Source organism: Misgurnus anguillicaudatus, chromosome 20 (genome assembly GCF_027580225.2).
Source record: "Misgurnus anguillicaudatus chromosome 20, ASM2758022v2, whole genome shotgun sequence".
Lineage (NCBI taxonomy): Eukaryota > Metazoa > Chordata > Actinopteri > Cypriniformes > Cobitidae > Misgurnus > Misgurnus anguillicaudatus.
Genome location: NC_073356.2, coordinates 17,971,171 through 17,991,799, shown reverse-complemented (window position 1 = coordinate 17,991,799; position 20,629 = coordinate 17,971,171). Strand labels below are relative to the sequence as shown.

The following is a 20,629-nucleotide window of genomic DNA, read 5'->3' as shown; positions in this document are numbered from 1 at the left end:
TTAAATAAATTTGTCAAACTCTTTTTTTTTGTATTTAACGATAAAATACGGCAAACAAAATAATAAAAGTTAAATAAATTTGTCAAACAAATTTTTTTGTATTCAACTATGAAATTTACGAATGAAGAAAGCACAGCAAACAAAATAATAAAAGTTAAATAAATTTGTCAAACTAATTGTTTTTTATATTCAACAATGACATTTACGAATGAATAAAGCACAGCAAACAAAATAATAAAAGTTAAATAAGTTTGTCAAACTAATTTTTTGTATTCAACGATAAAATTTACGAATGAATAAACGAAACAAAAAAGCATTTCTTGGCACTAAACGACACGCATTCCTTTTAATTGCGAAATGACGTCAGTAGGCGGGGTTTCCGCCTGGGGTGCGCGTGACGTTGCGTGCAGGGGCTTTCCTCTCTGACGCGAATGGAAAAGAGAATCAAGGCTGCGGACAAGATTCTGAACAGTATCGTCTACATGGTCGGGAAAACAGGACTGACATCTTCTCCGACGACCGATGGTCGGATAATACTGTAGCGGATAGCTGTTAGATAAGATTCATAACGTTTACGTGACGGTTTATCGAGCGTACGCGGTGTAAAATAGCACGGAAGGTGTCTGCGTACCGCCCTGTTCTGCCCAAGACCTGTTCAAGACCATCAGATCCATCTGTGCGGTAAGTACCAAACTGATTGTCGTCATGGTTACGCTTTAGATCATACTTGTGTGATTTTATAATACACGAAGTCTTCGGTGTCATTTCGGAATATATTCCTAAATTAATATTTTTACACAATTTAGGCCTTATGTAGGCTATCTTGTTCAAAACACATCCTTGTTGTATATTTTTCTATTATGTTAGTATTGCGATAAAAATTTGGTGTATTGTGGCATGTTTTACATGTATGTGCAGGCCACAAGAATATATTTTTAATGTATAACATGTATGTCAATGAAACAAGATTATCAGAAAATACAATACAGAATTTGTTTGTATAGATCATGGTATCTATACAGGTATTTTGAGCCATCCATTCATGGATGTTGTAGTCCCTAGACAGCCTTGCTGATGTAAAATATCTAAATATAGTACTTACTAGTTCATTAAGGAACTTTCCATGATTTGTTGAGTTCCTTGTAACTGTATACGTATATGAGTTTTGGTAAAATGTGTCCTTGTAGTGTAAATGTGGAATGTACAGAGCGACTATAAGTTTCAGTTCTTCTTTTGCCTCACACCAAACACTTGGTAAATTCCATTCTTACTGAACTGTACAGTTTCCCTGTTTAACCATGTGATTGTTAAGAACTGATAAAATCAAAATATTTAGTTTCACAAAAACCCAGACGTTTTAGTAATATGAAGACTCCTTTGTTCTCGAGATTTTGGTTTCAAAGACAGTGAATGACGAAAACAGTTTATTATTAGGGAACTTTTGAGTCGGTGGTATATAGAGAATTGGTGATATCAAGTTATATGAAAGTTTGTCTTTAAGGTTGATATATATTATCCACTTTGCTATTAGAATGAAAAAATGTGAACTAGTAGAAAGCACACAGAGATGAGTAGATGGTTCGTGGACACAACCTGCACATAGATATTCAGAGATAGCAACCACTCTAAATCCATCCAGTTAACTAGCCCATCTGCTAGTACTTCCTTACCTCACTGCTCAAACATCCCATGATCACACTGAAAGATTAAACTGCACATGATCAAAGTAGTCTGTGTAAATGCACCTGATCACAGATTAAAATAATAAAATGACATAGAAAATTCTGTCATTATTTACTCATCCTCATTACAAACCGGTCGGCGTTTATTATTTAAAAAAAAATAATAAGATGAGCAGTAGATATATTTAATAGAGCAATAGCATAATGCGGAAGTGCATTAAACACAATACAGCAGCCGGACACATACAAGCATTATCTAGACTAGAGCAATAAGCCCTGGTGAGTTGTAAATGTGATTCAAATAATTATGTAATGGTCCGATACCCCATCTGTATTTAACCAGCCCATGTGACAGGTGTATGTGCTCAAATAGAGACAGACTGAGCCCTGTTAACCAGCTGCTGATGTGTGGTCTTGGGCTGTAGCTTATGTCGGGGGGTGATACGAAAGTGCTGAGGTGCTGTCTCAGGTTCATTCGAGGGTGGAAGTGCTGAGACCTCAAGAAAGTGACGGTCTTATCTCTCACACTAGACCGATGAGTTTGTAGGGTTGTGTATGTGAACTAACACACTGGTAAGTGGCCAAACTATTTACTTCCTTGGTCTCATTGGTCTGTTTGATGATTCTCAAATTATATTTTTAGTTGATGACAGTTTGTGTGAATTGTGTTATGTAGGATCTCAAGAACTAGCAAACCTATGCGAATTTGTTAGCTTACGTTGTACATTCGCAGTTTCAGTTAATAATTCATTTCCGCTTCTTCAGAATGCACACGGTATATGACGTTTTGATAAATGGTCAGGAAAGAAACGCCATTCATCACGAAACCGAGCTTTACAGTTTGAGATGACGAAACTAGTATCCTGTTCCCTATAAGGGAGCTCACTTACAGTAAGTCTCTGACTGTAATAAGGATCTTCTTTCATTTTGACTTCTTGGATACTGAACGTTTTAACCTGTTGTTTATATGAAGATTTTTGCATATTTCATGATGTTTTGGAGCATACTCAAAAAGTGTTGAAAGTTGGCATACACATCACAGTCGTTGGCCATTAGGCATAGATCGGCTCGTGGACGCACGAAAGTGGGTAAATAAATCGTCGAATGGACCCGAAAACCTTTCGCACTGGCATCCATTATGCACCCAACAGGATTTGGCCTATTTTGCATTTTGTGAGAAGTCCATGCTGAAAAACTTAATGTGCTTGCCACCAAAATTGGTCAACATTATACCAAAGCATATGCTAAACAGATTGCGAACACATTTTTGATATCTCTAACAGTGTTGTCATGAATAGGCAATACATTTAAAATCATGGAAGCTGGAAGTGTCTCAAATTTTCTGTTTTGAGGAAATATGTTTTGAGCATTGATTTGGATATTGTGTTATCGATCATAGCGCTACCAGCTGGCGGCTGAGAGTCACTTTTTTGAAAATATGCTCATTTTCCAGCTCTCCAAGAGTTAAACATGTGATTTTACCTTTTTGGAATCCATTCAGCTGATCTCCGATCTGGCGCTACCACTTTTAGCATAGCTTAGCATAATCCATTGAATCTGATTAGACCATTTAGCATCGAGCAAAAAAATAACCAGGGAGTTTCAATGTTTTTCTTATTTAGAGCTTGACTCTTTTGTATTTACATTGTGTACTATGACCGATGGAAAATTAAAAGTTGTGATTTTCTAGGCAAATATGGCTGTGAACTATACTCTCATTCTTGCGTAATAATCAGGGACTTTACTGCTGTAACATGGCTGCAGGAGGCGCAATGATATTGCGCAGTGCCCAAAAATAGTCCCCGGCCATTGAAAGTTACTAAGGGGACTATTTTCGGCTGCTGTGTAGTATCATTGCGCCTGATGATTATCGATTATTACGCCAGAATGAGAGTATAGTTCCTAGCCATATTGGCCTAGAAAATCGCAACTTTTAATTTTCTGTCGTTCTTAGTACACAATGTAACTACAGAAGAGTCAAGTTTTAAATAGGAAAAATATCCAAACTCTTTGTTTATTTTTTAGCGTGATGCTAATGGTCTAATCAGATTCAATGGATTATGCTAAGCTATGCTAAAAGTGGTAGCGCCAGACCCGGAGATCAGCTGAATGGATTACAAAAAGGTAAAAATCAAATGTTTAACTCTAGGGGAGCTGGAAAATTAGTATATTTAAAAAAAGTGTCCCTTTAATCTTATGTAGAAACCTTGATTATCATTATCTACTATTACATACTATTATGACAGCAAACAAGAACTTCAAGCATGTTGCTGCGAATCGTTTCAACACTTTAAAGTTTTTAAATAAACTCCCTAAACTGGAAAACCAGTCCAACTACAGATTCCATGTAAGCTAAAGAGAATTTCTTGTGAATTTTCTTTCATAGCTGATAAATAATAAAGCAACTGTTGTTGCACAACAAACAAAACCACGCCCATTACACACACGCAGAGGCATGCGCTATGTAAACTTGCACTTTGGAGCCGAGAAGTGACATCAGTTTTCCAGAAACAGCAGTTGCACCCACGAGCATCAGCATCTCTCACTCACACTTCTAAACCTCAGAAGGCACAGAGATGGTATTTATGTGTCAATGTTAGCATTAGCTGAGGCTACGCTTTCCTTTCAACAGAGCCTGAAGTGCAATGGAGGCCTATTACCATCTCAGCCCAAAATAATTATAAATATATGTACTGTTACTGTATATATAGGCTTTTTTACTCTTTTGCTATAATTCAACACTGGCTTTTTTAATGTGCCTGCTTAAAATCGTTGATTTATTAAAAACTGCGTATATTGCACTCGAATTTCGAATGTGTTATGTGTGCTTTCTATCACATATAAGCCACTTAGTGCTTGGCGGTTGTCTGCCTATTACAGTGGGTCAAGACATCAGTGACTGTGAACATAAAAGAGAAAGCGAAAAAGTGGGTCATACTGTCACGGCTTGTCTCGCGTATCCATAAAAGCCGACAGAAAACAAGCACATGCTTGCTGCTTTAGTTTCTCTTCTTTATGCTTCTGATTGCCTCTTTGCATACTTCAAAAACCAGCTTTTTATTAAAATGCGATCTTTAAATTGTGGCTATAAATCTTTAGATCCATCACAGATTCACAGGTTTCCTTTATGATAAGTATGTGTTAAGAGGGAAAACATAAAAATGTAATCACTTGCCTAACACTTAAGGGCGGTTTCCCGGACAGGGTTTATCCTAGTCCCAGACTACAAAGTATTTTTGACCTGCTTTAATTTAAAAAAACATTGTACTGACATATCTCAACATATATCAGTGCCATTGTTTTGTCTTTAGATGTATAAGATGTACGGTTTGTTTGTAAAAACTACTTAAATATACTATGGGGCGGTTTCCTGGACAGATTCCCTTTGTTTTGCTTCAAAATGCTCACAAGTAATGTTTTTAATAAGGCATGTTTGTTTAAACTAGGTATATTTCCTAATTAAACTAAGGCCTGGTTCTGTCTTAAACTAATCCCTGTCCAGGAAACCACCCCTATATGACTAAGGCCTAGTCCTGGATTGATTTAAAACCTGTCAGAGAAACCGCCCCTTGGTTAGTTTTGTCATCATTTACTCACCCTTAAACCTGTATAAGGGTCAGTGACAAAAACGTTTTGGCAAGATGAGAAAGCATGCATCAGGTTTATTTCAATGCACTGTATATTTATGTTAATTTTATGCAATAAAAATTACATTTGCACCATTTTTATGAAAGTTAAGACTGAATGGACCTGAAAATGTCAAATGATGTAACCGCCAATTGCGGCAAAGAATGAGAAATATAAAATATTTTATCCACATTGATGGCATGTAAGGGTAATCATTAAAAAAAAATCATTTAAAAAAATCATTGTATTAGATATTTCTAAATGTAAATTTGAATGCGTGTTTGTAATATTTGTCCTGATATATGCTGAAAACAGCTCTGTTTTCTAAATAATCTTTGACAAGTGATATAAAAATGTATGTAAAAAAACATATTACACTAAACTAGATGATTATATTTTATTCCACATTTTTTTATAAATATATTAATATTTTAATTTAAAAAAATACTAGTTACACCAATTGAGACAGACCGGTTACACCACATTGACATTTTTGCAACTATCCCCCAAATATTCTTTCAAAATGAAATAAAAACAAATTTTAGATTTGGTCCTCAAAAAAGAGAATGTATGCTGCAAATTTATTTTGAAAATTTAACCCTTTTCACATTTAATTTTTCCATATAGACACAAAATAATTAACATCACGTCATTGACCCATAAATGTCTTTGTTTTGGTGAATACAAAGGAAGATATTTGTAATCAAGCAGGAAATAGGAGCACCATTGACTTCCATAGTAGGAAAGAAAAATACATTGGAAGTCAATGGTGGTCAAAAATGGTTTGGTTACAACATCGCTCAAAATATCTTCCTTTGTGTTGTTCAGCAGAACAAAGAAATGTATACACATCTTTAACAACTTGAGGGTAAGCAAATGAGGACAGAATTTTTATTTTTGGGTGAACCATCCCTTTAAAACTTAAGTATCATGGCGTTATTATGGATTTGTGGACATGCACTATTTTGTTTGTTTGTTTGTTTTTTAACGTATGAAAGTAAAAAATCAAATTCTTAAGGTGTATTCTTGGAAAGTATCTTGGAATGCTAGTGTGGTATATAATTATGGTAATCATATAGTATTACAAGTCCCAAAACAAAGATGTTTGTTTACTCTAATAGCTTTACACTAGTGTGGTGGTCTCTAAATCGGTCTCGTACAAGTAAACAGATTTGTGATGGACTGGCATAAGTCCAGGGGTCACAGCAGAAAACCAGGACATATCTTTCTTAAATGAGTTCTGCATCTACCAATGTAACTACAGTGTGAATATTTATATGCTTAAGACAATTTTTGTGATTTACTGTTAATTAAATCATCCTATATAATCTAAAGAACATTCTGTGGAAAATATAACTTTGATATCTTTAATATTGATTGCCATGTCAAATATTGAAATTAAAATTTGATTATCTTAATCTCATAATTTGATCTCACAGACAGGCTCACATATTTCATAAGTAGAGAGATTGACATGGGGTTATGTTGTCTCACAAAACCTCAAGGCAGTCGTCCCTCGCTGTGTGACTCTGCGGTGCGTCCGTGTGGCATTTATAAATTTTATTGATGTTCCTCTCACACATAAATAAATGAATAAAGTCCAGCGGGAGACATCTTGTGATGTACGGTGTTAATATCTGCCGTGTGTTTGTGTTTTTATAATGGCCAGAGTCACTGTAAGGGTCCTTGTTTGCTGTGTTCAACGTGGTTATCGCCATGGCAACTGCACTAGCAGCACAGTGTGAAGTGCGGCTCGAGTGCGTGTGCTTGTGTGAGAGGATGAGAGGATGTCATCAATAGTGAGGCACAAAGAACACGAGAGATACAAGTCAAATCCGATGCCAGATCAGATTTATTTTAGCTTCTTTGCGCCACATTAACAGCTACTTCCTCCTGACGATCGCCATATACTGCATTGTTATTGGTTGGTAAGTCATTTACTTGACAGAGAACTGAAACCTGTAGAGTGCGTCGAGTCAATGAAATGAGAAGAGGTTAACAAAAAGAAAGGGAGGAGCGTATACGTCTGTACGTGAGCGTGCATTGAGCAAGCTCTTCATGCAGACCGTCTGCACGCTGTGCTAACTTCCTGTGCTATTTTTCTTCCTTAACAGACCGGCTGATTCAGAAAGCGAGGAACAGCAAACCGGAGCACACGCAACATCCTGGCTCGACAAGCAAGGGAATTTGGTGGAGGACAGACATCCATCACGGTGAAAGGATTGTGATATTTTGAGCCAGATTGTACAACTATTTCTCTTTTTTTTTTACAAACTGTGACTTTAGTTCCTAATGTTCTGTAAATGCCCCATTTTTAATTGACAGTATCTGTCAGTTTTGTAACACATTTGGGGTGCAATTGTTTCTTTGTTCCTTTTGTTCAATCTCATTACGAGAACAAGACTGTAGGAGTGTCTTTTTTGTTTCCTTTTTGACAAACTAGTTTGTTAGTTATCTTTAGTTTATTATCTAACCTCCTTGTTTGGGTTAAGAGGAAGTAGTGACTACATAAATAGAATTTTCCCAACGGACAAATTGACTGGAATTCCACAATTGTGCCTGTGATCAAATTTGCCACTTTTTATCGGAACTAAAACCAATTAAACCAAAACTCGGTGACCTCTAGTGAAAGAACATCACAAGGTCGTTCTTGGGAAATGGGATCTGAAAAAGACTCTGAATCGCCCCACTCCTCTGTTAGTGGCATTCCCAATCCCAAATGCCGTGGGCCAGGAAAAAAGCAAGGCAGGATCTCCTTTCACAGTCTGTTCCATGGCAAACGTGGATCCAGGGGAAACAAGGCCACTGCAGGCACTCCACTTACGCAACAGCTGCACCAACAACAACAGCAACTACAACAACAACAGCTTCTCCAGCCCCCGACACCCACCAACGTTTCTTCAGACCCGACAACGACGGACGCCGCTGAGCCACTGTCCGCCAGCCAGGCCTCTCTAGGTGCCCAAGACTTCCTAGAGTGTCCCCTGTGCCTGGTGCGGCAACCTGCGGAGCAACTTCCAGAACTCCAGGGCTGCAGTCACCGGTCTTGCCTATGCTGCTTACGGCAGTACTTGCGTATCGAGATCACGGAAAGCCGAGTGCAGCTCAGCTGCCCGGAATGTGCCGAGAGACTGGCTCCCCGGCAGGTGGCCCTCATTCTGGACGATCCCGTTCTGATGGACAAGTATGAGGAGTTTCTGCTACGCCGCTGCCTAGCGTCAGACCCGGACTGCCGATGGTGTCCGGCACCAGACTGTGGGTGAGTCTGATATCTAAACCTTTTCTGAAACAAGTCAATATCAGATATGTGATACCTTGTTTCTTTTGAATAGGAGATTGTGTGGAAGCATAGTTCCAATTAACAAGTTTGGCTAGGCCCCTTACTTCCAATGAAGTCAAACCCTAATGTTACGTAATTTCTAGCAAATTGTGCAGTTTAGGGAGGGTTCAATAATTGTTTTAGTATTACAATGCCTAAAGAAATGGTTTACTGGAAAAACAAAGCCTAGACCTGAACCCCATTGTCGTCGGTGCTTGATCTCACTGATCCATCCAAACTCACTGTTCATGCTAATGCTAAACAAGTGCATACTTTTGGGCATATTATGCACATACTCCAAATAAGAGATTGTTTCACATTTTGTGCTGTACCGCATGCTTCAGTAAGTGTAGGAGGCAATTGGACAGTTATAGGGAACACTTGCGCTTGTGTGGGAAGCCTTGTTTAGCTGATGTGTCATTTTGAGAGAGCATGATTACATTAAAAGCCTTTACAACTGGTTAAAGACTTCGGTCGTTATGTTGAGCCAATGACCTACATTTAGAGGACATGTTTCTGTCTGCATGTTTGAGTCACTGCCATTTCCTTTTAAACCCACGACTGATGCTGAGGGATTTTCAGGTAGTGCGGGGATTTTTTTCAGAAGGGGCATTTTGTACATTAGGAGATAACTGTGTTTGTTACCATGCTGCATTTAAAGTAAATGCGTGTGTGGCTTATTTGCCTTTTTAAATATGCATTTTTGTGTGTTTTATATAAAGGCAAAATACATCTTGCATTGTGTTGCATTCGCCTTACTGAAGAACCACAATGAATGAATCACCCTATAAATACCAACGCATTTGCATACTGTAGACAGAAGTCCCTTCTGCTTATTATTTGTTCATTCATTGAATCTGTAGCATTTAAATGCATTTATTAGCACTTTTACACAAAGCAACTTCCCTGGAAGTCAAACTTATGAGCTTTTTTTTGATTTATGCATTCAGCACACAGTTTTATCCATTTTATCAGCATTTTTGTTGCTTGGGATCAAGCTTTTGCGTTGATAATGCAATGCTCTACTAGTTAGAAGCCTCTTTATAAAGTAATTCGCTGCCTGCTCCAATGGCCTTGCTGCAGCTTGTTGCCCATCAGCCCACCACCAAGCCGTGTCAGTTCAGCTTGATTGAAAGGTCAGGGCTGCCAACCGGAGAAGAGAACAGCTTGTTTCTTTCTCCCCATGCGATGGGTTGCTATGGAAACTGAGATGCGGCCTAGAGGCAGAGTTGTCAGGGGTAACCGAGCCTGCTGTTTGGTTAAGACGATCGTTGGCTACTCACTTGAGCGTGTGTGTATACCACGATGCCTTTGTGAAGCACAAAATTTCATAGAGTTAGTGAGCTGGGAAGTTTTTAGGATTGTACAATCATGCAGAATGAGGTCAGTTTTGACTTGACTGTGCTTGTAAGGTGCGTGCGTGTGTGCCAGGATACGAAGCTTTGTGTATTGCATATTACTTTTCTTACTCGCAGCTATGCTGGTTTATGAGGTGTAGGTGTATGTAATACATTTTTCGTAAGATCATGCCGTAACTCGTCTACGCCGACGGGTCAAAACGTATCTAAAATGAGCAGATTAATCTGATGTTAGAGCTTGTATGGGTGAAGTCATATATTTATTGAGCTAATTTAAGGGGGAAATTTGTTTTTCTTTCATTCAAAATATCCACCCCCAAAAAAAGAGTTTATGTGAAGATTAACTCTCAGAAGAACTTGGCACTAAGTTTTAAATGCAAAAAAGTCCTTTCAAGTATTCATCATGAGGTTTTTGTCCCTTTTTATGTTTTTTATGACTACAGTTTCCTATTCTCAAAGCAATGTTCTAGTGAAGTGGATTCAGTAATGGAATATGAATTGGAACACTTGGAAATTCCTCACAACAACAACATATTGACCGACAATAAATCCTCTCTCTCTTTTTCCATCATGTAGTCTTCACCATTTCCATAACTTGAACAGGTGTTTGACATTACAGAGTAAAGAAAGCAACATTAAATTATGTTGGTCGCACTTTCTTGCGTTTTCCCTTTCCTTTGGAAAATTATGTTGTCACAAAAAAACCTCAAGACCTTATTTCTATAATTGGAATCTTATTTAGAGCTTACTGTAGTCAAATTCATAATTTTGTACCCCTCATGGTACATTTACATGGGGCGAAAGCGTTAACGCTTGACGGAAGGCTTGTCTGAAGCGTGGCCAACAGCCAATCACAGTGGCCGCAATGCTCCGGTCTTGCTTAAACGTAATTGGTTGACTTGCACTAGGTTATTTGCATAAGGCGATCTGACACACACGTTGGCACTTGAAAAATTGAGAAATTATCAACTTCTGCCAAGAGCAACAGCAGTGACGCAAGGGATCCACAATTCAGTTTGGCAACGCATGACATCCCCATTAAAAGTAAATGAGGAGCGTTAACACTTTCGCCCCGTGTGAATGTACCGTTACAGTCTTACCTTGCGTTCGAAACAGCATACTATGACCGTACACTGTAAAAATTCCTTGTTGCTTACACTAAAATGTTTAAGTTTAAACAACTTAAATTAATAAGTGATTTACATTTTTGACTAGTTAGAAATCGCTATAAATTATAAAAATAAAGTTGTAATTACTTAAGTACATTTTTGTTTTTTTATACGAACTTCTCCGTACTGCGTACTGAATTAAATTAAGTACCTACCATATGTTCCGGACTATAAGTCGCTTCAAAGTATAAGTCGCATCAGTCAAAAATGCGTTTTGAAGAGGAAAAAACATATGTATGTGGACTATACGTTGCGTTATTTTGAAAAAGATTTCACAAAAGATTTCACAAAAACAGACATTTAATCTGTAACGGCAAGTTATTCAACTAAACAATGGCGCACAGAACAGCAGGCTGAATAGGTGTCCGTACGTTAACATAACATTATCAGTTATTTACACGATACACAATAGGTCCCGAAGTCATTCCGCATCACTGAATCCTTTGAATTACATAAATACAGGAGCAGCATATAGCGGACTCTTGTGAAGTCGCACCTGACTATAAGTTCCAGTACCGGCCAAACTATGAAAAAAGTGTTACTTATAGTCCGGAAAATACAGTACTCATCGATTGTATGTTCAATAAAGCATAAATATGGGTAGTGTGAATGAAATTCGAACGTACTACATACGCCATGTAGATACATCATATGACACACATCGTCATAACAACAAATGAGCTATTAACTTGGACGCTGTTAAACAACGCAATTAAACCCCAACGAACATTTGTTTTCCTTATGTATTTACATTTGAAGTGGGCTAATAATTGTCTCGGTCCTTTGAATTATTTGATTCGCTTCACGTCGTGCCACATTACCACCTTGGGTGTGCATTATTTTTAAATTTTTCGACAACGGTCCATCGTCAATTATTCCTTATATACAAATGAGTGCCATGGTATCATTGCATCATACTATTATTGGACACTGTTGTCCACTATTGTCTATTATTTAAAAATACCTTGCAGTTCTATGGAAATCCTGTAGCATGATATATGAATATGGTAATCGGGCACAAACATGGTAGTACTGAAAATATCACAGTACCACATTTACGTTTCATCATTATCCAAAGACATTTATCCAAAGTGACTCCTGAATAAGAAACATCAACACAAGAGCCTATAATAACAATACATGTTATAAAAGTAAGCTACAGTATATAGAGAAGTCATTTGATTGTGACGTGGTTTCTTTTAAGCTTCTGTAGGATCTCTGTGAGGATAGATTTTACTATATAGTGTAACAAGGTGTAATAATATTTCATTTTCTTAGGGAGTCTCTTGACCTGTTTAAATTGTTCCCCTGCCAGTTTCGCAGTAATTGCATCTGGATGTGCCAGCTGCCCCAGGCTGGTGTGTCGAAGAGAAGGGTGTGGTGCTGAGTTCTGTTACCACTGCAAGCAGGCCTGGCATCCTAACCAGACCTGTGACTCGGCTCGCCAACAGAGGGCGCTGTCCTTGAGAACACATAGTAACCATTCACCCAGTTACACAGCGGAGCAGGGACACACTGAGTATACTACCATCTGTTTGCCATTTTTTTGTCATTCATTGGTTTCCATTATACCATGCAAGCGCCTAGATCACTTTAGGAACCAAATAGCAATACCCTGGACAAACTTTAAATCCAAACCCTTTAATTCCCTTTCAGCTGATGACATCAAGCCTTGCCCCCGATGCAGTGCCTACATCATCAAGATGAACGATGGCAGCTGTAATCACATGACCTGCGCCGTGTGCGGCTGTGAGTTTTGCTGGCTCTGTATGAAGGAGATTTCAGACCTGCACTACCTCAGGTATCATCACCACTGAGCAGTTGCCACCTGCCACTTTTGTGGCGTTTGTATCTGTGAGAGACAGCGAATAATCCTCCATTGTTTGTTTTTTTTCAGTCCATCAGGTTGCACCTTCTGGGGAAAGAAGCCATGGAGTCGCAAGAAGAAGATTCTTTGGCAGCTGGGCACTTTGATTGGTGCACCGGTGGGCATCACTCTGATTGCTGGCATCGCAGTTCCTGCCATGGTTATTGGCATCCCGGTTTACATTGGACGCAAGGTGGGAATTTTTTTAACATTAGTAGTAATATGCAGTGTAAGCTTTATCCGGAACAACGGCTGGGAATTTCCCAGTTTCCACCCACTGTGCAGCTTAGCCAGCTTTATTGCTTTTGATTCTGGTACAATAACTTCCTTGTGTAAAACCATTCAGACAGGATTCAAAGTGGACATACAGCATTGTTGGTCAGTCTTAGGGCTTTGTGTAACAAAGCTTTCACTTTCTTTTAGTTGGAATTGCATTTTTTAAAAGTTTTTTGCCAGGTTAGGTTATAAATGCCATTTGCCAAGTCACTTTTAAGTTTTATAGTGGGGGTATATATTGCACTTAAAGACCATTAAAGAACCTGGCGTCATCCAGTGCAATGCACTTTTATTGATCGTTCATATTAACTTATAAAAGTGCTATAATCTGTTTAGATCCACTCACACTATGAAGGGAAGAAGATGTCCCATCACAGGAGAAATCTGGCTATCACGGGGGGTGTGGCTTTGTCAATCATCACCGCCCCTGTAATTGCAGCCGTCAGCGTGGGTGAGTATTCCTGAAAAAACGTGTCATAACATATTTGCAGTTTATATTTAAATGCAAAATTTTGGCCTGGCGAGCCCCTGTTGGGAATTTTGGAACTCACCAAGTCAAAATTTCACCCCCTAAATAAAATTTGATAGAAACCTGCTGAGGTTGGTTACATCTCCATAAATTCTTTCCTTTCCACAGGAATTGGTGTTCCCATTATGTTGGCATATGTGTATGGTGTTGTGCCCATCTCTCTGTGCCGCGGTGGTGGCTGTGGGGTAAGCCGAGGCAAAGGACGAGGTGTTAGGATAGACTTTGATGAGGACAATGGACCTATTACAGGTAAAGTTCAAATTGAAGAAGAAATCCATTACTGCCCGATTTATCGTTTGCTTTGTCATAAAAAGCAGAGTGGTACCGATCGAATGCCTTCTATCTTCATAGTTGCTGATGCTTGGCGAGCACTGAAGTCCCCCAGCCTGGGTGAAAGCAGTTTGGAGGGAGGAGCGAGTGGCCTCAGTACCACCTCTCCAAGTGAGGGCCTATCAGTGGCACCAGGGGGCCTGGGAGACACGCCCCACTTCAACACACTAGCAGGAGGAGCACTTGGTGCTAGGACTGGAAAATACAGCAGGTATTAGCATGCTGGGATACTATTATGGGATATACAGAGAAGGTATATTGTAAATATGGGTAGTGTTTTAATTTCCATGTGATGGGTTTGTTTGTGTGCCAGACTGGAGGTGCAGGGAACAGAACTTGGTAAAGATGGTGCCGGCAGAGAGACGGGCAGTTTGGGAGCGGCCAGTGACTGTGCCAGCACAAGAGGAATGGCAGGATCCATTACATCCTCTTATACCATACCTGACAGGTGTGTGTGTCACCTTTCTCAGTTTAACACATACGTCCTTTACATAACACACAGATAGGTACATTAAGATGTGATATGTATGTAGTAGCCCAACATTTTCCAGTGAATGAAATTTGATGTATATTAGGCTACACTACACTTAACTTAGTAACTTTAGTCTTCCAGGTATCATATTTTTTATGCCCTGTGTGTTTCAGAGAGGGCACTAACCTTGAGATCCAGGTGGACATTGAAACTAAACCCAGCCATCTGTGTTTAACCACCGAAGAGGATCTGGCTCCGCCCACTGCTGCTATGTCCCCCGGCTCAGGGGAGGAGCCCCAGGACTGTAGTTCCCGCAGAAGCGGAATTGTGTTGGATTCCCCTCTCGGGCTTTCGCCAGGGGTGTCACTCAGGGAGGGTCTTCGAGACGTCACCCTCGCTCAGCCAGAAAGCATCCGCAGCGACCTGGAGATGTCCGACACGCAGTCGGACGATATCGCGGAGCTCACGTCTGACGACTGCGACTCGCCCCACCCCAAGAGTTGCCACGGTGGCCCGCCGCAGACGACCTGCAGAGCCTTGAACCCCACCGACAGCTTGCACTGTCCCGACAATGTCATTCTTTACGTGTGAGACACTCGCATTTGCACAAAAGCAACTGTTTCCGAGCTTCGGACTTGTTAGCGCTTTACCTGTTGTTTTGCTGCTTTTTATAATTATTCAAACACCTTACTCGCATCTAGACAACTTACGGAACTGACTGATCATCGCTCTGCTCTCCTGTCCACGTCTCTGCGAGAGCACGGATGGGTCCTCTACCTCTTCAGAAATTCATACTGTTACTCATTTAGTTGTTGCGTTCACCTCTTGGTGCAACAACTATGCCTTGAGCAAAAAATGGTAAATGGACAGTTCAGCCGAAAATGAAATTCTGTCATTAAAGGTGCAGTGTGTAAATTTTAGCGGCATCTAGTGGTGAGGTTGCAAATTGCAACCAACGGCTCAGTCCACTGCTCACCCCTCGCTTTTGAAACGCATAGAGAAGCTACGGTAGCCGACACAAACAAACATGTCATCATTGGAGACAACTTAATAAAAAAGTTTGTCCGTTAAGAGCTTCTGTAGAAACATGGCGGCACAAAATGGTGACTTCCATGTAAAGGGAACCCTCGGTGTATGTAGATAAAAATGTCTCATTCTAAGGTAATAAAAACATGATGGTGCATTATGAAAGGTCTTTATACACCCCTGATAATATAGTTTTGTATATTATTTTGCATTTCTGTCAAGAGAGCCTTCTAAAAATTACACACTGCACCTTTAATTAAAAAAAGTGCATAAAAATGCAATCATATATTGCAAACCTGTATGATTTATTCTGTTGAACACAAAACCAAATGTTTCATGCTAATGTTTTTCTTCAGTAAATGGCAAATACAAGCTGTCAGGGCGTTAAAAGGACATAACAGTAGTCGGTATAATACATGCTTTATATTTTAAAGCCATATATAGCTTTGCCTGACAGCTCTTGTTCACCATACTGTTAATGCATAGAAAAGAAATTCTTCTGAATATTTGTATTTGTGTTCAACAAAGTCTTACAGGTACGTGCCATGAAAGATGTGAATAAATGTACAGAATTTTCATATTTGGCACAACTGTCCCCTTATATTATAGGTACTACCATTGCCACAGGAATCTCTTTAGAAAACTAACAAACAAAGTGAAATGTCACCAAGCACAGTATATAATGTGAGAGATTCTGAATGGGACTCACTTCTTAATACGAAGGCTTTTCTGAACGACATTACAGTATTGTTTGTATATTTGTTTCTCTTTGGTTTGATTTTATAGTATACGACCTGGAAATTGTATGATTTGCAGTATGCATGCGAATATTATATGCCATCTATGTGAATAGTGCTATATGCGAATACAAGCAGAGTATTGTTTTGGTCGTCCAGGCCTGGTTTGCACAGAATACTTGAGGTTCATCACACATGGAACGAGAGATATATCAGTATAAACTAAAGTCAGTGCAATGAAAGAGAGACTGATCCGGACTTAACTAGCAGACAGGTTCATTTGAATCACTGACTGCTTGCCTTACAGACAGAGCACATGCACTCAGTTCCCTTAAACTGTCTGTAATTCACTGACATCACTGTCTTGAGTTGAGAATAAGGAGATTTGTTTGCTTTGTATGTACGTGTGGATGTTTACCAGTGTTGATTGTATTGGTGAATATTAATTCATACAGTATCAAGGATGGACCTGCCATTTACATGCATGTCTATTATTATTATTATTATTATTGTTGTTGTTTTTATTATTTTTGTTCTCTTTCTTAAGCACACATTGTTTTGTGCAATTTTTTTGTTTGTTTTACCCGCTAGCTGGATGTATGGATAGCACAGTTTGATGGCTGGATAAATGAATGAATGAGCACTCCTGCACTTTATCCTACATTTTATCATTTTTCTACATTGTAAACTTCTATTTATGCACTCCCTCTTTGATTTTCAGCCTCTCTGGGATAACAATTCCATTTGAACACAGCAGTCGTGATTTGATGTAATTTTGGATGTAATGGAATATTGAATATTTCTTATTCTCTATGTGCTATTATCATAATTATTATATTTGGCTGCAGAGAGAATTGTGGATTTTTACATAAATGAGGGGTTACGCTTTGTCTTGTAATCACAAAAAATAATTTGTGGTTGACACATCTTTTGCTTTTTTGTTGTGTGAAGATGCTTTTATACTTAGGTTTTGAGCGGATAGTGAAAAGTACTTGACAATTTGAATATAAACTGCTTATGGTGAAATGAGTGTTAACAAGTATATTAAATCAAATAAGCAATATGCAGAAAAGTGTGTTTAATCTGGCAATGTTTTGTACATCCCCACAAAGCAAAGATAACTGCAATGGCTGTGAGTGTTTGAAATAACATGAAAATAAACATTTCCTCCTTTGTGGCAAGTTTTGCCTCTATTATTAAAATATTTTCTGCATCCTACAATAATGCAAATACTACTTACAGTATAACTAACTAATAAAAGGCAGTACTGTACTATATTAACATTTAGATATAAAGTACTGTGCAAACGCCTAGGCCACCATCACCAGACTTGTTGTTTTAGAAGTTTTAATGTCCATCAATATTTATTTTTCAATCTATTTTATTAAGATACCTATTTTATTAAGATACAAACAGAAAATACAGAAAATATGTAAAAAAAAAAGGATGAAGTAAAACGACTTACTTCTTTAAAATTAGAAATTAGAATTTAATTTTATTTAGATTTAAAGGAATAGTTCACTTTAAAATGAAAATTCTGTCATCATTTACTCATCTTCATGTTGTTCTAAACCTGTATGCATTTCTTTTTTCTGATGAACACAAAAGAAGATATTTTGAGAAATGATGGTAAACACACAGCAGTAAGTGACCATAGACTTCCATAGTAGGAAAAAAATATTTTGGAAGTATTGTGATAAATGATGAAGAAAATATTGTGATAAATGATGGTAAGCACACAGTTGACGGTATCCATTAAATTCCATCATATTTTTGTATTCCTACTATGGAAGTCTATGGTCACTTAATGCTGTGTGTTTACTATCATTTCTCAAAATATCTTCTTTTGTGTTCATCAGAAAAAAGAAATTCATACAGGTTTAGAACAACATGAGTGAATGATAACAGAATTTTCATTTTAAAAAGTGAACTATCCCTTTAAAAGAGATCCTAGAGTTTCCTGCTATTGCTCAAGTGGAGGGGAGTTTACCCTGAAAACTTGACAAATCAATTTACATTTTATACAGTTTTTAATACTATATACACGTTTTCTGTATTTTCTGGATGTATCCTATTAAAGAGACTGAGAAACAATTATATATGATCACTATAACGTTGCAAAAACAACAAATCTAATTCTTTATGCATTTAAGTGGGATTATAAATACAATTGTAAGACATAACTTTACTACATACTGCTAAATTAGTCTAAATATATAACTTTACTACATACTGCTAAATTAGTCTAAATATATTTTATTTAAAATATATACATTTTTTGATACATTTGATACAAAATGATACATTTTTTAGATTCTTACAAACTAATCTAGTTTTAGCGTCTTTGTCCTTTTTTGTGTCGAATTCGATTTTTAAGATTTTTAACTCATCAACACTGACCTCTGCTGTCGTGAAATATCAACGTCAAGTTCATTTTTGCAGCAGTGTCGTAAACAACACTGACTGAAGCAGCGCCTGCTTTACGGCAACTGAGAGGTCGTGAGTGAACCGTGGGCCTGAAGAAGGTTAAAGTGACTCTGATCGAAACGGTCAGTGTTTGTTATTACAGTTAATTGATTAAGTATGTTAGATGTCCCACCTATGTAAGAACTATGTTGTAAGAATGTAAACCTTTTAATGTAGATGCATTACGTTAGAATAAACATCATGTTGCTCCGCGGTTATTCGGCATAACGTTATGCTATTATGTTAGCATGCAGTAGAAGTAAAGCTAAGTTGATCAACAAACAACCTGTTTTCTGCACTGGTATAATAATTTTAGTTGGCAGTGCAGCAAACAAAGCATGTAGATGTCAAGCATACCGTTAACTACTCACACAACCAGTAAAAGATCTTCTCTGTGAGGTATACTGGCAATAACAAATATAACAGCGCCTGTTGTTTCTCTATAAAACATTTATATCATTAGAGAAAGTCTCTCTATATAATACTTTTTAAAAACATAAATGTTTAGATAGCATTTATATCATTAGAGAAAGTCTCTCTATATAATACTTTTTAAAAACATAAATGTTTAGATAGATAGATAGATAGATAGATAGATAGATAGATAGATAGATAGATAGATAGATAGAAATATTAAACGCTGTTTAATGAGATAAGAACACAGGTATCTAAGTACCTGGATAGTAATATTATTTTTACTTTTGCGATGCATATTATTAAAAAAATATAGATGACTGTTTTCTGAATTATTTTCAGGCTTGATTCTATAATAAATTTAGTATTGTTCTTTTTATATTAACTTTTTATTGATTTATTTACATGTCTAGGACCATGCCATTCGTTGACCTCCAGACCAAGCTGGGCATTAATCTTGACCAGTGGCTCTTGGCCCAGAGCGGAGAGCAGCCACAGAAGCGGGCCGCTCGCTGTCATGCCTTTGAGAAGGAGTGGATTGAGTGTGCTCATGGTTTAGGCCAGACTAGGGCCAAAAGGGAATGCAAACTTGAGTTTGAAGACTTCTATGAGTGCATGCACCGCCAAAAGACAGTAAGTCAGTTGTGTGTTGACACTTGTTCGAAAGTCTTTAACCAAATTGAATTTGATTAATATGACTAACATTGCCATTGCTTCTTACACAAAAACGCTTGTTCGAGATTCGTAAGCAGAGGGATAAGTTGATTAAGGAGGGATCGTACGCACCTCCTCCACACCACACAGGCAATGAGGAGGCACGGCCGTGAATTCAGCAACTCTGGATAAAACTCAGTTTCAGCCCAGTCATACCGTTGTACAGTTGCTCTCTCAATTATGTAATATAAATATTATTGCTGTATCAACATTGTTTCATGTTTGAGAAATAAATGTATTGATTCCATGTTATTACTGTTATTTGTTGTCAATTTTCCATCTGATATATTTTTTTGTGTATTGTGTATTCCGGTAGTATTTGGCATTCAATTCCAGCTTACAATTGAACTCGGGTGGATAGTGATTGTTTTTAAACACATTTCCTGAACTCCTCCCTCATTTCCCCTTAGTTGCGCAAACCCTCATTGGTTGGACAAAAAAGTAAAGGAGTTATACAACTTGCCTTGATTCTCTAGTAAAGCTATAGTTGTTATAATGCATTTTTAAAGATATAAAGCACGTTTACATTTGGGATTACATTTATTTTTAGTGCAAGACCTTATCCTTAATTTCTGGTTTAGCTTATTCTGTTAAGTGTATTCATGTATGGCTTTGACCCTGAATTGAATTTAACTGTTTTTGA

General features: G+C 38.0%; 2 protein-coding genes across 2 annotated transcripts; both read left to right on the top strand.

Moving 5' to 3' along the window:
• The first annotated feature begins 406 nt into the window (after nt 1–406).
• On the top strand, nt 407–17,573 carry rnf19b (ring finger protein 19B). The gene is made up of 10 exons (XM_073858240.1): nt 407–681; nt 7,424–8,568; nt 12,471–12,674; nt 12,816–12,956; nt 13,053–13,215; nt 13,635–13,749; nt 13,936–14,076; nt 14,179–14,368; nt 14,471–14,605; nt 14,803–17,573. Exons 2-10 carry the CDS (start codon nt 7,967–7,969, stop codon nt 15,218–15,220), a joined length of 2,109 nt encoding a protein of 702 aa, XP_073714341.1. The 5' UTR covers nt 407–681; nt 7,424–7,966; the 3' UTR covers nt 15,221–17,573.
• Nucleotides 17,574–18,793: 1,220 nt separating this feature from the next.
• ndufs5 (NADH:ubiquinone oxidoreductase subunit S5) lies at nt 18,794–20,238 on the top strand. The gene is made up of 3 exons (XM_055167071.2): nt 18,794–18,941; nt 19,686–19,905; nt 19,995–20,238. The coding sequence occupies exons 2-3, from the start codon at nt 19,690–19,692 to the stop codon at nt 20,097–20,099; spliced, it is 321 nt and encodes a 106-aa protein (XP_055023046.1). The 5' UTR covers nt 18,794–18,941; nt 19,686–19,689; the 3' UTR covers nt 20,100–20,238.
• Nucleotides 20,239–20,629: the final 391 nt, after the last annotated feature.